At 38.7% G+C, this 13,622-nt stretch overlaps 1 protein-coding gene across 1 annotated transcript; it reads right to left on the bottom strand.

Annotated features, from left to right (window-relative positions):
* Window positions 1-296: 296 nt before the first annotated feature.
* LOC110970833 (histone-lysine N-methyltransferase SUV39H1) lies at window positions 297-12,037 on the bottom strand. Its single transcript, XM_022221157.2, has 6 exons — window positions 10,554-12,037; window positions 8,676-8,821; window positions 6,398-7,057; window positions 4,649-4,795; window positions 4,145-4,274; window positions 297-2,167 (listed from the first exon to the last, which is right to left on the bottom strand). Exons 1-6 carry the CDS (start codon window positions 10,570-10,572, stop codon window positions 2,034-2,036), a joined length of 1,236 nt encoding a protein of 411 aa, XP_022076849.1. The 5' UTR covers window positions 10,573-12,037; the 3' UTR covers window positions 297-2,033.
* Window positions 12,038-13,622: the final 1,585 nt, after the last annotated feature.

The following is a 13,622-nucleotide window of genomic DNA, read 5'->3' as shown; positions in this document are numbered from 1 at the left end:
ATTGTATTTATATATTCAAATTTTTCAGTAGTTTGCAGACAGTATTAGACCTAGTGAATTCTGAGATCTTTAAGATTAAGATAAGATAGACTTTATTAATCTCACAAAGGAGAAATTTAACATTACAGGGCTCTTAGAATCTTTAAGTCTCATATCAGTTTCATGGGAACCATTTCCTGGTTAGAGTGAAGAAAAATGTTTTGTTCTTATAAAGGTGACCTAACTCTTTCATCCATACAGAGATTATCTAATATGACACTAATAAAGTATGCAGCATAAAAAAATAATCAGAAAGCTGATTTTTCAAATGGCCTAAACTTCCTCCCCCTTTATTGCCATTGAAAAAGGAAAAAAAAAGGACAGAGCACATATGTAGTATGCATACACAAAACACACAAAATGACTGAGCAGCAGAGTTAGCTAAGGTGAGGATCACTCGCTCCCCGCAGTATGTCTGCAGGTTTAAGTTCATCTCATAAGTTACATCCTTTGAAGAGGCACATTACATGCAACATGTTAAAAGCTAGTCATAAGTCACACTGTGCTTTAGAGAAAATCCTTGTCACATCATCTGAAAAACCTCTTCTGATGGTACATTGTGGTGGAGTTGGTGAGGATTATTGGAGATAATGTGGACATGTGAAAATAGAGAATACAACATTCACACCTTCTATTCAAACATCTATCATTTTACCTGATCAATTAGGGATAAACCAACACACCTAACACCAGCAGTGACTATGATATTCCGCTCCATTACACATTTCATCTCATCAAGACTACAAATATGTACAAAAGAAACAGAGTTCGTGAGCAAACATTAGAAGGGCAGTGGGATGCAAGCAGAACAGAACAGTCAAAGACACTTCGACTTGCCACATTGCATAAAAAAAGATCTTTTGAAGCATACAGGGGACCGAAACCATGATGCACTAAACAGAACACCTGGAGCATAATGAAAACTGAACTGACACTGAAGGAAACAAGTAACAAAATGCACTATAATTTACATATTAAACTACAAAATGTTAAATCTCTCAGAAAAACAACAATAAAAAAATCCTATTTAATGTTGGACAGTTAAGCCCTGCCCAGAGATGATGAACATGTCTGCCAAAAGAACAAATGAGTCCAGACAACAGGGAAATGATAGAGGATAACACCAAATTTGGCCTATAAACTGCAATACCAAAATAAAAGCTTGTCAAATTTGTTCGAGCAAAACTAAACTACTGTACTTTCACTATGGTTGCTTTTCAGCTTAGTAGGTTGTGGTGACTGTTGTTGAGAGCCTTTCATGACAAAATACAAAAGAGAACCATTTAAGAATGACAAACTCTCCTCTGAGCTCAGTGCTAAATTTCAAGACAACAATGTCAAAGTAAACGGTACAATCATTTAAAATCAAATTCCAATTTATGACAGTATTTCAATTTTTTGTTCTTTTGGCCATCCTTTTGACAGAATAGTACTAGATGCTACAAAATAAATGAATAAACTGTTGCAAACTATTAAGTCTACAAAGGGAGCTTAAAATATAGGTATAACTTAGGTTTGTTTCCTGACAATCTGACTGCTTGCGTTTCTTTACTTGCTTTTCAAAGCACTGTGACTGTTAAAATTAAAAACTAAGACCCAAGCAGTAAAAAAAAAAAAAACACCTGACATGTACTTGTAGAATACATCTTAGAGTGCTCCTGTACTTGATGAAATGCACTATGAGGATTTAAATTACTCATTTATTTTTGTATTGTCTGCAATTTTAAGTGGGACGGAGAAAATGTCTAAAGTCATTGCAATCAAGTACTCATATAACGCACTGATGCAGTTTTCAGTTCTAAGAAAAAGCTATTAATTTTTTTTTTAAAAAACACCCATTTGAAAGTCTGGTTTCGATCTAGGAAGATCCATGTTCACATTACAAATGTGGCAGTGAGTCTCCACTTTCATTAACATAAAATATATATATATATATATAAAAAAATCTGTACAATTCTTCCACATCTTTACACGAATAAGTCTTGAGATCCGTGTCAGAACAGATATTTTCGACACAAGTCTGATCCACAACGACACTCCACTCGAATCCTCTTCTTGGGAGAGCTGGGGAGCCCCGCAAGACTGAAACTAGAGTCCATTTTTGTACTTTCTGTGTCAACTGGATCAACTGGAAACAAACAGAAGTCAGGCTGGTAAGTTTTCAGGTAAAAAGCAAGCTCTTATCTATAACTTTGAATACACCACATTACCCCTTATTTCGATGACTAAATTTTCTCTGAAAAAAGCAAACATCCCCTGTCAAAATGAACTACCATCAGCCGATAGCGTAATAAAGCGACTGCACTTCATTTGCACACCGAAGTACGCTAATTTAGTATCAGTTTATTGTATAAAGCACACTCAAAATTCTGTAACTATCATGACTGTACGTGAAAATAAAAGAAAAATATTGTTTCACTGTCACAAAAAATTACAAAAAATGAAAAAGTCACAAAACAATTGATTAAATGATGATCTTTGACACAGAACAGACACACAGCAGGCACATAAACCAGAAAATAGTCAAGATGAATTCTGGCTCATTGTGAAGTCAGCTGAATGAAGTTACATGTAAATACAGTCAAATTCCTAGCATGTCTGTTGTCTTTCATCACTGTGCTTGGTGGTGGTCAGACTACGTTGTGGTTTTTAAATCATGTGAAGCGCAGTGGCTAGAAAGTGACCACTGGTTAACACATATTCTTAATGTGTCATGTTTCGGTCATAGGAAAAGGAAAGTATGTACAAAAGAACAGCTTTATTGGGAATCTAGCTGTATTAAAATAAAGTATATGTGAGCACAGGTAGTGGGAGAGAAGCAAACTTTATATAGGTGTAAAACTGGAAGATCCCCATCTTCCAGACCGATTTATCGGCCGGCCGATTAAATCGGTCGATTATAGCCCTTTTTATGAGTGATGTGTGCTTTGTTGCATCGGTGATGCTTTTCATTTATATTGCTTTGCTAAAGCTGGCATAGCGTAACTGCAGAAATAATGTAAGTGTACAAAATATCTGAGAGTACATCATCACTCCATCAGCTGCATGTTGAGGCGATTTTAAGGAGGAGCGATGTGAACACAGAGGAGATGAGGTTTATCCAGTTAAAATGATGAACATCACTGTCTTCAGCAACCATCATGATGTCATGTCACTCTTAGTTTTACTTTGTCAGAAAATACTACAGCATGACACAGGCTGTAACAGCAACTCATTGTGTGCGTTGTTATGGAGCAACATTAGTGTCAGACTATTTGTGACCATTATATATGTAAAATGCAACTCTGTCAAAGATGACATGTTTTAACATTTGAGAAAGGCGTCTCTGGTTTGAATTTTGCTTCACAGGAGTCATAACTTCATGGCAAAGAAAATAATGGAGTAGAGAAAATGTGATTGAACATTAAAGGGCATCAGGGGTCTGCAGAAATAATGTTTTGCCAGGAACTTCACTCATTATGTTTCTTATATGCCACCTATGTATATAACCTACCTCTAATTTGCAGCAACAAGAAGTACAAGACAAGATGGATTTCAAATTTATTTATAGATAGTTTTCTTAAGGTTATATAATTTCACAGAGGTTTAATGCTTTGTTGCATGTTTTTGTACTTGAAAATTCCTCTGTTGTAAAGTTACACAAATACTAAAGGACAAAGTATTGGAAAACAGTAAAATGTTCTGTCTGTAAATCTTGTCTTTGTTCTTGTAAGCATTAAGGGACCAAAAATAAAGCTATTTTATTCATTATATATTTCTAAATTAATCCGCCGATTATTCAGTTATCCGGATCATTTTTTCTGCCAAATATTGGAATCAGCCTCAAAAAGTCCATAGCGGTCAGGTTCTAGAACTCAGATACTGAGCTGTTATTCAAAAACTCACTATTCCATTAAAAAAGGTACTTTCACAGTCAGAGCTACAAAAAAAAGTTGGGCAGCGCAAAAAAAGAGAACTAGCAGTGTATTATTTTTGTTCAAGAATTTTTGTTTGATCAGACTGGCACAAATTTGTCTCACTATAATTACTCCTTCAAGCTATAAAGACAAGATTTCTCTCTCTCTCTTTTTTTTTTTACTAAAGTCTGCTGAATCAATATACTTACTTTGCATCTTGTAGTCAAAGGTGAGCTCCTCTCCTGCCCGAATAGCCCGTGTTGAAAATAAAGCAATTCTTGGAAGCCTCTCATCAATGTTGTCGATGAAAACATTGAATACCTGGAGATTGGGATTACACTGAAAAAAGGACAACAGGTGTATCAGGAGCTTTTTATCCACACTCAAAGTATACTTATGGATCCTTTCAACAACAAAAAAGTAATGCATGTGAAATAATTTGAATATTTTCTACAATTTGATTATTTCTCATATACATACTCAAATAAAGATGATGGCAAGGTCTGGTACAGACTTGCAACTGACATGTAACTAATTATTATTGCGTCTCATTTTAAACATCGGTGTTACCACAGGCAAAAGAATAAGGGCCCAGTTTAAAGCTTTGAGATACACACTGCTAAATAGAGCCAAAGCATGTGTTCTGGCTAACAAAGTGGACCTTTCAACTGAGAACTTGCAGTATATCCTGTGCACACAGTGAAGACACTCACACTGTGGTTGACAAAGTGAGAGATGTTTCCCTGGTGAGCGGCATCCACCGTATACACATCCTCCACATAGTCCAGGTCAAACAGGTATGTAGAGCCTTGGCGGTCGTACACATGACCCCTCCTTTCTGCCTCATCTGTTGTGATGATCTGAAGAAAACAAGGAAGAAACATCTCAGTGTATTTTGTCATTTATTAAACACAAAATAACGATGACTAATTAAAAAAATAAATGACCACTTATTTACACAAAAGGTCAACCACTGACAATTCCGTAAAAGCTCAAAGCATGTCACCAATTAAAGACGTAAACAACAAGCACAGCACAAAGGACAGAAGGGAAATTAAAAAAAACTGAAACCTCTACACAGTCAATAAGAAAATGCTCTGCAATAAATCCTGAAGTTCTTTAAGTTGGTTCAGCGTTTTATGACACTGTCAGTGAGGTGTCATTTTTGTCAGTAGTGGCATTGTAATGTCAGGATTTTGCTTCCTTAACTAAGTGAAAACTACATGGTCTGAATGTGGAATATAAATGTATTAATATTATTTTATGAATATAAACAGTATAGAGAATAGTTCAGGTCTGATGCTCCGGCTGGCCACATGAACAAAACATAAAGAAAGCAATTTCCAACATTTCAGCTGGCACAGATTGTTGCTGTTGTCGATTACAATGTCAAACAGTAGTTTATATCAGCTGTCACTAACAAATGGGAATTCCATGTCTATAACTGATGAACGAAATGAAATCTGAGTGTTGCTTCTGCTGTTTTTGTCAGACTGTGACAACTCCTGTGTCACTTTTCAGCTAGACTGTTTGAGGTAAAAGATGTCTCACTCTGTTACACAACTCAAAAAATTATATATATACACACACACACACACACACACACACACACACACACACACACACACACACACACACACACACACACACACACACACACACACACACACACACACACACACACACACAACCCCTATCTATCCTATATATATATATATATGTTCTACTCTCCCATTGCTAACAGTACACACAAGGCCAGACACAGTAAAAGACATAAGACATGACAGATGACAGTGCATGTAAACACGCATTCAGTTCAGCACTACCTGAACATCTGGAAAAAAAAAAAAAAAATTACAAGACACACTCTCCCCATGGTTAACAGGACTGGTTCTTTAGTTGTTTTTTTTGTTTTTTTTTTAATGAATGAAGCACTGGCTGTCTACATCCATGCTTCTGATACATGTATCGGTACCCTGCGGTTTCGAGGTAGAAAGGCTGGGCCATGGTGTTGTCTGCTTATTTTACTAAAGCGAAAAAATACGCTATTTTTAGTCAGGTTCACAATTTAGCATATGTTGTTATTGGTGATGTCATATCACATCAGATAATCAAATCATATCAGATTATTTACCACTGCGTATTGCACTGATGAAGAGACAATAAAATTTTCATTACACTTAATATGTTATAATAAATTCTGTCAGTCTCTTCACATGAGCATGAACAAAAACCTCAAGTCCAAATTCATTTTTTCCCAAATGTTTCTAGACTCAGTTTTCAAAGACAGAGTTTTTAAGTCCAAGCCCTAATACTTTAGTACAAATAAACAAAGTTGCAGCCCAATATTTTTTGGTGTGTTCTGCATTTCAATCCCTGATGTTAATGAAGCATGATGGGACACAACTAACATACAAGCAGCAAATTATAAAGATGAACTTTGCAAGAAGACAATGTCTTACCTCTCCAATGTACTCCATGACAAATGTGTTCTTCTTGATATGCTGCAGTGTGCGGACACCCCATCCACGGCCATCCTCTGTCTTAAAGATGCACAGGTTGAACTGAATGCCTTTTTGCACCACTCTGTTGGGACAGTCGGGCCCACAGCTGCAGCGGGAGTTACACTCATATATAGGCTTTCCTGGCCGGATACGGACCTGTCCTCTGTCGTTATAGGCCATGCGGTGCAGGGAGGCCCCAGGGCAACAGCCATTCACTGGCTCTTCCAAACAGTTCTTACACTCACATCCCACAGCCATCTCATTTAACACAATGCCCTGACCTACTTTGTAGTTGTTAATGTAGGTGAAGTTTTTTGGAGGGCCCTCTAGGTCCACATCATTTATGACAAAAATGCGGCCTGGGTGATTGCGAGTTTGATTCAAATGAGCCTCCCAGCGCTGCAGACTTTGACGGACTTTGGCTTTCTGGAGCAGAAACAAGGCAATTTCTTTATCTAGCTTTTTAGGGATGCAGCGTCTCTTGTGGCGCCTCAGCTCCTTGTCCAGGTCGAGGTGGAACTGTTTTATCAGTTTAGGGCATCTGAGGTTCCTCTTGGGTTCCCAGGTGTTATCAGATTCTGGAAAGCCCCTCCATTTTACAAGATAGAACTCCTCTTCCTGAAACACACAACAAATTCAATTTGAGGCAAAAATGTGATTCTTTGCAAGTTCTAATGTATGCATCTATCACCATGTCAACAAGGACAACAGATGTTTTAAATCTCCAACCTTCACCAAAAGCATAATTCAAATGATCTTTTAACACAGCAAGTGTAACTGGATGAACTGGATGCTGTAGTATTAAAGAATAGGCACACACAAGATTATGACAAGAGAGGAAGCTTAGTTTGTTGCTTCAAGCTGGTTGGAGGAGTCTTTACTTATTAACAACCTGCAGTAGAGTCCATGTGAGTGTCCCCAAAGCAAGAAAGCTGTGAGCATTTACACAGTGAACACCAGCATTAACTTCATTAACTACTTATACTTGGAAATCATCCTTCACATAGAGACAAGATCGGTCAGGATCCTCAGACAGATAAGCTGTCACACACACAGTCAGTTCACCAGTGTATCATTAGTTACAAAGCAGCCACCCTCAGGTTGAGTCTTGAGCTCCATCACAGGTGTTGATATATTTTTATTTTACTTTGAATGCAAGTCTGATCCATTGACTGAAGTATTTTTTGTCAGCTTAAAATAATAATTACAAGGGAGTTTTTTTCATTCCATAGTCTCACAGATGCATATCTGCAGTAGCAGCGTTATGGTGTGCATGGATACTTTCCATGACTACATATAACTCGCTCTGTAACCATGATGGGTATGTTTGAATAAGGCTATGAGGAATAATAACAAAAATGTGAAAGAATTCTGTCACTTTAATAGACTAATGAAGTTAGTCGGATATATAGTAATGCTGTAGATCCCATATCCAAAAAAGCGCTTATATTGACTAATTTAACTCTCAATGCTGTAGTGTCAAATCAGACCATTCCCACATTGACCAAAGTGAATGAAGACAGAAAACTCTCTACTGTGCACACCACAGTACATTAGATCAACAATTTTGACTTACCATACTTGCATTTTTGCAATGCTTGTTCACATTCACATAAAGTGATTCTATTCTATTCTATTCACAAGGCATGTTCATTTTCACTACCATATAGGTAGTTAGCTGTCATTTGTTGTTTGCCTGGATTTGACACACAGTACTTAAATTCAAACTTCTTTAAACCTGCCTGGATGTTGCCCCTTTGTTGGATTATGTTGTAAACTTGTGTTCCTTCCAACAACTGAATTGGTGTAAAGATGCCAAGTCAATATTATTTAAAAACTCATTTCTTTCACTATAACAAAAACATATACAATTACCATTGTCCAAGAAGCAATATAAGACAAGAAAGAAAGCAGGAAGGCCTTAATAGGAAAATAGAAGAAACTTGTGCATTTCACCAGTACACTGCCTCAGTCTAACTTCTGAATTGTATCATTGATATTGCTGTAAAATCACGAGGACAGCCAGACTATGCAGCTGCTGTGTTATTAACTTGAGATAATTCAGCTGTACGATAACTTTAAAGAAAGGAATAATAAAAGATCATTCTGCCCATAAAAAGTCAATAAAATGTCATTTAAAATTTCCCCCTGACCAAGGTGTCAAACTTCACTATGCCAGAGAGGAGCAGAGCTGTTAGTATCAGTAAACAGTCGTGTTATAATAGTGATAGCATACCTTAGTCTTCTTGTAGTCACAGAGGAACTCCACTTCATACTCATTCACGTTGGCTCTGTTTACTCCAAGCTGATCATTGTGCAGCCTCTCTAGGCGACACATGGCTTCTAGTTCATCCCAGGACATCTTGCAGGGCACCCTGCAATCTAAAACAGCAAATCTTTTTAACCCTCAAGATATAATTATATTTGCCGTTTTTATCTTTTATCCAAAAAATGTTTCCTACCATGAATTTGTCAATCTACTTGTCCTACAGCTGCTCGTAGTTTTTTGTAGAGATCGGCTGAAACTTGTCTGGGGTCACTTATGACCCCAGAAAGATGTATAGGTTTTTCACTATTGTAGGCCTTAGTTTTATTTATTTATTTCTACCTCTAATCGCTATATTTCAGTGTTTTGCAGTGCACTATAGCTGGTAGACCTACATTTTTAGCCACAGCTGCCCTGGGGCAGACTGACTGGCTGCCAATCCACTCCTACAACCCCTCTGACCACCACCAACATTACACAGCATACACATTCATACACCAGTGTAAGTGGCAGCACTGGAGGTAAGGTGGGTAAAGTGTCTTGCATTGGACGAACGGCTCTGCCACCTGAGCCACAGCCGCCCCTAGTCTAAATACCTCTCTGCATGTTACATTGCACACATACAGACAAGATGTTTGTGTAGATTTTGTTTTTATGTACTTTTGATTTACTATTGAGGAAACAAAAGGAGAAAAGTTTTAAAAGAAGTGGCAGACAAAGCGTGTCTAAATAAATGTTACTGCGTTCTTACAATGCATCATATTGTTCATATGGTTTTACTTTAGCTCTGAGTCAAAAATGATTAAAATCCATGAATAATTACAGAAGGTTATTTTAGAATATCCATCTTAAAATGCAGTGGAGTGGAATAGGTAAGAAAGCACAAAAAGAGGCACTAAAGTAGACATATTCCTGTGTAAAATATAGTGGGGCCATAAATGACCCCAGTCGGTCATTTTAGTCGCTAAAATAGCTTGGTCGCTTGAGTGTTAAGAAAGTCAATGTTGAATACAGTAAGGGTACACCAAACTCAACCTAAAAGTCATCCGATTTAAACTAACCCTGCTCTTTGTTCAAGGTACAAAGCAATCAAACATGACTTCGACCTGTTAAACTGAAAGCGCGGGTTAAATGGGCAAACAACACCCAGCGTAAAACTTTCAATCTCATAACTGCTCCTTATCCTAGCGCAGCTGCAGATGATGTTAATGATCAAGTCTACAGCACGTTAAAAGCAGAACGTTAGCCGGACATGCTTGGTACACTTGCGTAAATAGATCTGGAAATTGCTAGTTTGACCATTTTCAATGAAAAATAGTACATTTCACAGAGCAATAATACCGGCCTTCTCGTTTCAAACGAAAAGTCACCGCCAACACAATCAATTAATAGCAGAACTAGTTTCGAGCATTTACACCTGTCGTGACAACAACAAATAGTAGTCAAAACCACAAACGCTGTCATTTAAACACTCCCGAAGCGCTGCGTGGCGCAATGTTATACAGTACTGAATCACTACGTGCAAAGCAACTTATATTCTAATAAACCATTTGTACAGAGGGGTTATGGTATGATTCCTGTAATGTACAGCATAAGTGTAAGTTTCAAAGTTATTCTGAGTTCAAAAGTGGAGAAAAACACACAAAAGCGGCTCCATTAACCTGTCTGCGGGACAGCAGGCTTCCTCGAGTCACCGCGGAATACGAACATTGTGGGCAATGCTGTGTGAACTCGAGAACAGGAAAATGTGCATAGTTCGCCTCTTTCAAGACTTTACACACTGACAGTTAAACGCAGTAAATAAACGTATCATGAAAATATAGTCAAATAATAGTGTCCATGTGTTACCGTTCAAATTTTCCGCCATGTTTTCTGCTCAGCCGCCAAAATGAGAGAAACTGCATTGGACGGGAGGGTTCAGCAGCGGAATAGTCTCTCACGGCAGATCATTGGTCCAGCGCCGCCTGTCAGACCTCTCATTGGTCCAGAACTAGTCGGGCGGGTAGGCCGGAAGACAATACACTCAGCACTAAGCAGATGAAGCAGAGACCTCGGCTGAATCCCAAACCGCCCCCTACACACTATCCCTACACACTACCCCTCCGTTTACGCGTTCCAGGGGAGGGTCCTCCATATTAAGGGCCGTACCAAACCGCGTAGTGCGGAGGGAGAGTGGACTGTTCAGCCCTTAAATAGCGAGTCTGCATCGATGCTCACGCTGGACAATTTTTTCAGGAAGTGCAACGTCGAAATGAAGGAGGAAACAACATATTGATGCGAGTTCCACATTCGTCCATTATTTCTCCCACACCTTTTTCACAGTGACAGAACATCACAAAAAGAGTGGTGAAAAAGATAAATCAAAAGAAACAAATCTTCTTCTCCGCTGACGTTTGATTTAATTGTGCACCCCCTGACACCTTAAAATTTGAACACAACTGACAGAATTAATTTATTCATTCATTTGTTGGATTTGAAATGCCAGATAATAGGATTGGAAAACATGTGAGTGAAAAAAAGTGGGACGCTTTCGTCTTCTGGAAGCAGCAGCGATCCTTGTTAGTTGCAACCTGTGCCACAGCGCTACAGCCATGACAGTAGGCATCTTTGTGTTACCATGGCGATGACGTCTTCCGTTTTCCGGTGAGGCGACAGGGCGTCCCATTCCTGACGATCGTATTTATACCCTCCCCCTTCAATAATAGGTGCCCTCCACAGCTGCGAGTGTGACTTCTTTTGGAGTGACACTCGGTAGTGGAGGGGGAGTGTGTAGGGGGCGGTTTGGGATTCAGCCTCCGTCTTGAGACATCTAGCGTTTGTATATATCTATGGCTGTCAGCCTATGGGGAGCAACGTCGCCACATGGCGGCCATCTTGGGACAGGGCTGCTCGATCGCTCATAACATTAAAGTCAAAAGGCCGGCCAAGATGGCGACCGAGGCAGACGCTTGTTATCGCAGCTGAGCCCCTCTATCCCTCACTATTGCTTTGTAAGTTTTATTACGCTGCCATAAATATCTACGAACAGTGTTTAAACAACCTACCGGAGTCTGAAACGGTTGTCCCATAGTCAGTAAAAGGATAATAGTCTTTTCCACGGCGGACGATAAACGGCTAAGCTAAAGCTAAGCTAAAAACAAGCTATAATTTATCTGAAGAAAACAGCTTGATTGTACTGAACGTCACGAAACTTGACCATGCAAAACGATAAAGGGACAAAGCGCAAAGACAAAGATAAAGTAGTCACCAACCAAGAAGGAATGATTTTTGGAGTGCCCCTTAACGTACATAAAACGTTATTGAGTTCTCCTGCTAACCCTACATCCAAAACTTCCTCCCGTCCCTCCCCTTCCCCCTCTCCGGTCAATATGGACCACGACTACACAGGACCTCAGACCCAGTTCGATGAAGATGCTGATGCAGTTCCTCTGCCACTTTCTGCCCCAGACACTCCAGTCAAACCATAAGTGAAAAAACAAAAAGCAGAAATGTCTTTAGCTGATTTACAAGCTAACATCCTCACTGCAATTAATGTGCGCGCTGACAACTTGGAAGGCATGATCACTAAGAACGCGGTGAGCATTGATGCCCTTAAAAAATCAGTTGACTTTGCCTTTGCCGAAGTGGAATCTCTAAAATCTGATATGAATGAAGTCAAGGCTGCCAGTGCAAAATATGAACAACAGATTGCAGACTTGCAGCAAAAGGTCAATGAAGCAGAACGATATGGTCGCAGATGGAATCTCAGACTCCACGGCATCCCTGAAGACAACCCAGAAGACATCAGGGCCAAGGTTGTCAACATTTGCTGTGCTATGCTTCCTGGCTCTCAGGAAAAAATTACAGATAATATTGACATTGTTCATCGCCTAGGGAAATACCAGGGTTCCCAAAACTGACCAAGACCCACCATCATCCGCTTTACAAACAGACCCATGAGAGATCTTCTGTGGAGAACGGCAAAAAGAGTGAATACCTCAAAAATAACAGGTTGAGATTCACTGAAGATCTAACAACTGAAGACAAGGCAATACGCAACAAGCTGTGGCCAATGATTGAAACAGCGAGGAAAAATGGGAAAAAGGCGCACTTTGCCGGCACCCGTGTCATCATTGATGGCAAAGAAACACGGCCAGAGAACTTTGATGGCTTACAGACAAGCACACCATCCAGCAGTGTAACTACTCATAATTAAAGGGATGCAGATCTCAACACAACTTCACTCAGGATGATCGATGAAGAAGAAGATTGAGGTGGAAGGAGGAGGAACGGAAGAGCCTTTATTTGTTTAATTATTTAACTATTTTATCCCCTTCTTGAGTTTTGTTTTTGAAATTTTTGGAAAAGGCGGAATAATATTTTTTATTTCACTCCTGAAAAAGATGAAAGGACACTTTTTTTTGTCTTTTTGTAAATCCAGGCCCGTTGGCCTTTCTGGGCAAGTTTGATGAAAAACTGCTTCTTCTTTTCCTCTCGCAGGTTGTGGAATACTGAAGACAATTTTCGTTACAATGACTCTTTATTATAAGTGTGGTTAAAGTTATAAGGGGAAAGCATTAAAAAAGGGGATAATTTTTATTTTTTAAAATTTTTTTACAATTTAGAGGATAACTTTAGACTTTTATCCCTTCCCCACTCGATTTCTTGTTCCTTTCTAAATTGAAAACTTAAATGTTGCTAAACTTCTATATATTCTACCTCATGGACGGTATGTTTAACACTGGCTTATATACTAAAGAGTATTTTTCTATTTTTTCAGGGATAGAGATCATTTTTTCTATTTACTTGAAACTCTCTCTTACACAGTACTTGTTCTTAGTACTTCTTTGTTACATTGTCGCTGTCTGTGTTTTCTCTTAATGCCAGGGGGTTAAGACAAAATATAAAAAGAAAAGCTTCATTTTTATATGCAAAACA

The sequence above is a fragment of the Acanthochromis polyacanthus genome, chromosome 6, assembly GCF_021347895.1.
Source record: "Acanthochromis polyacanthus isolate Apoly-LR-REF ecotype Palm Island chromosome 6, KAUST_Apoly_ChrSc, whole genome shotgun sequence".
Taxonomy (NCBI): Eukaryota; Metazoa; Chordata; class Actinopteri; family Pomacentridae; genus Acanthochromis; species Acanthochromis polyacanthus.
This window is presented reverse-complemented; position numbering and strand designations above follow the sequence as displayed.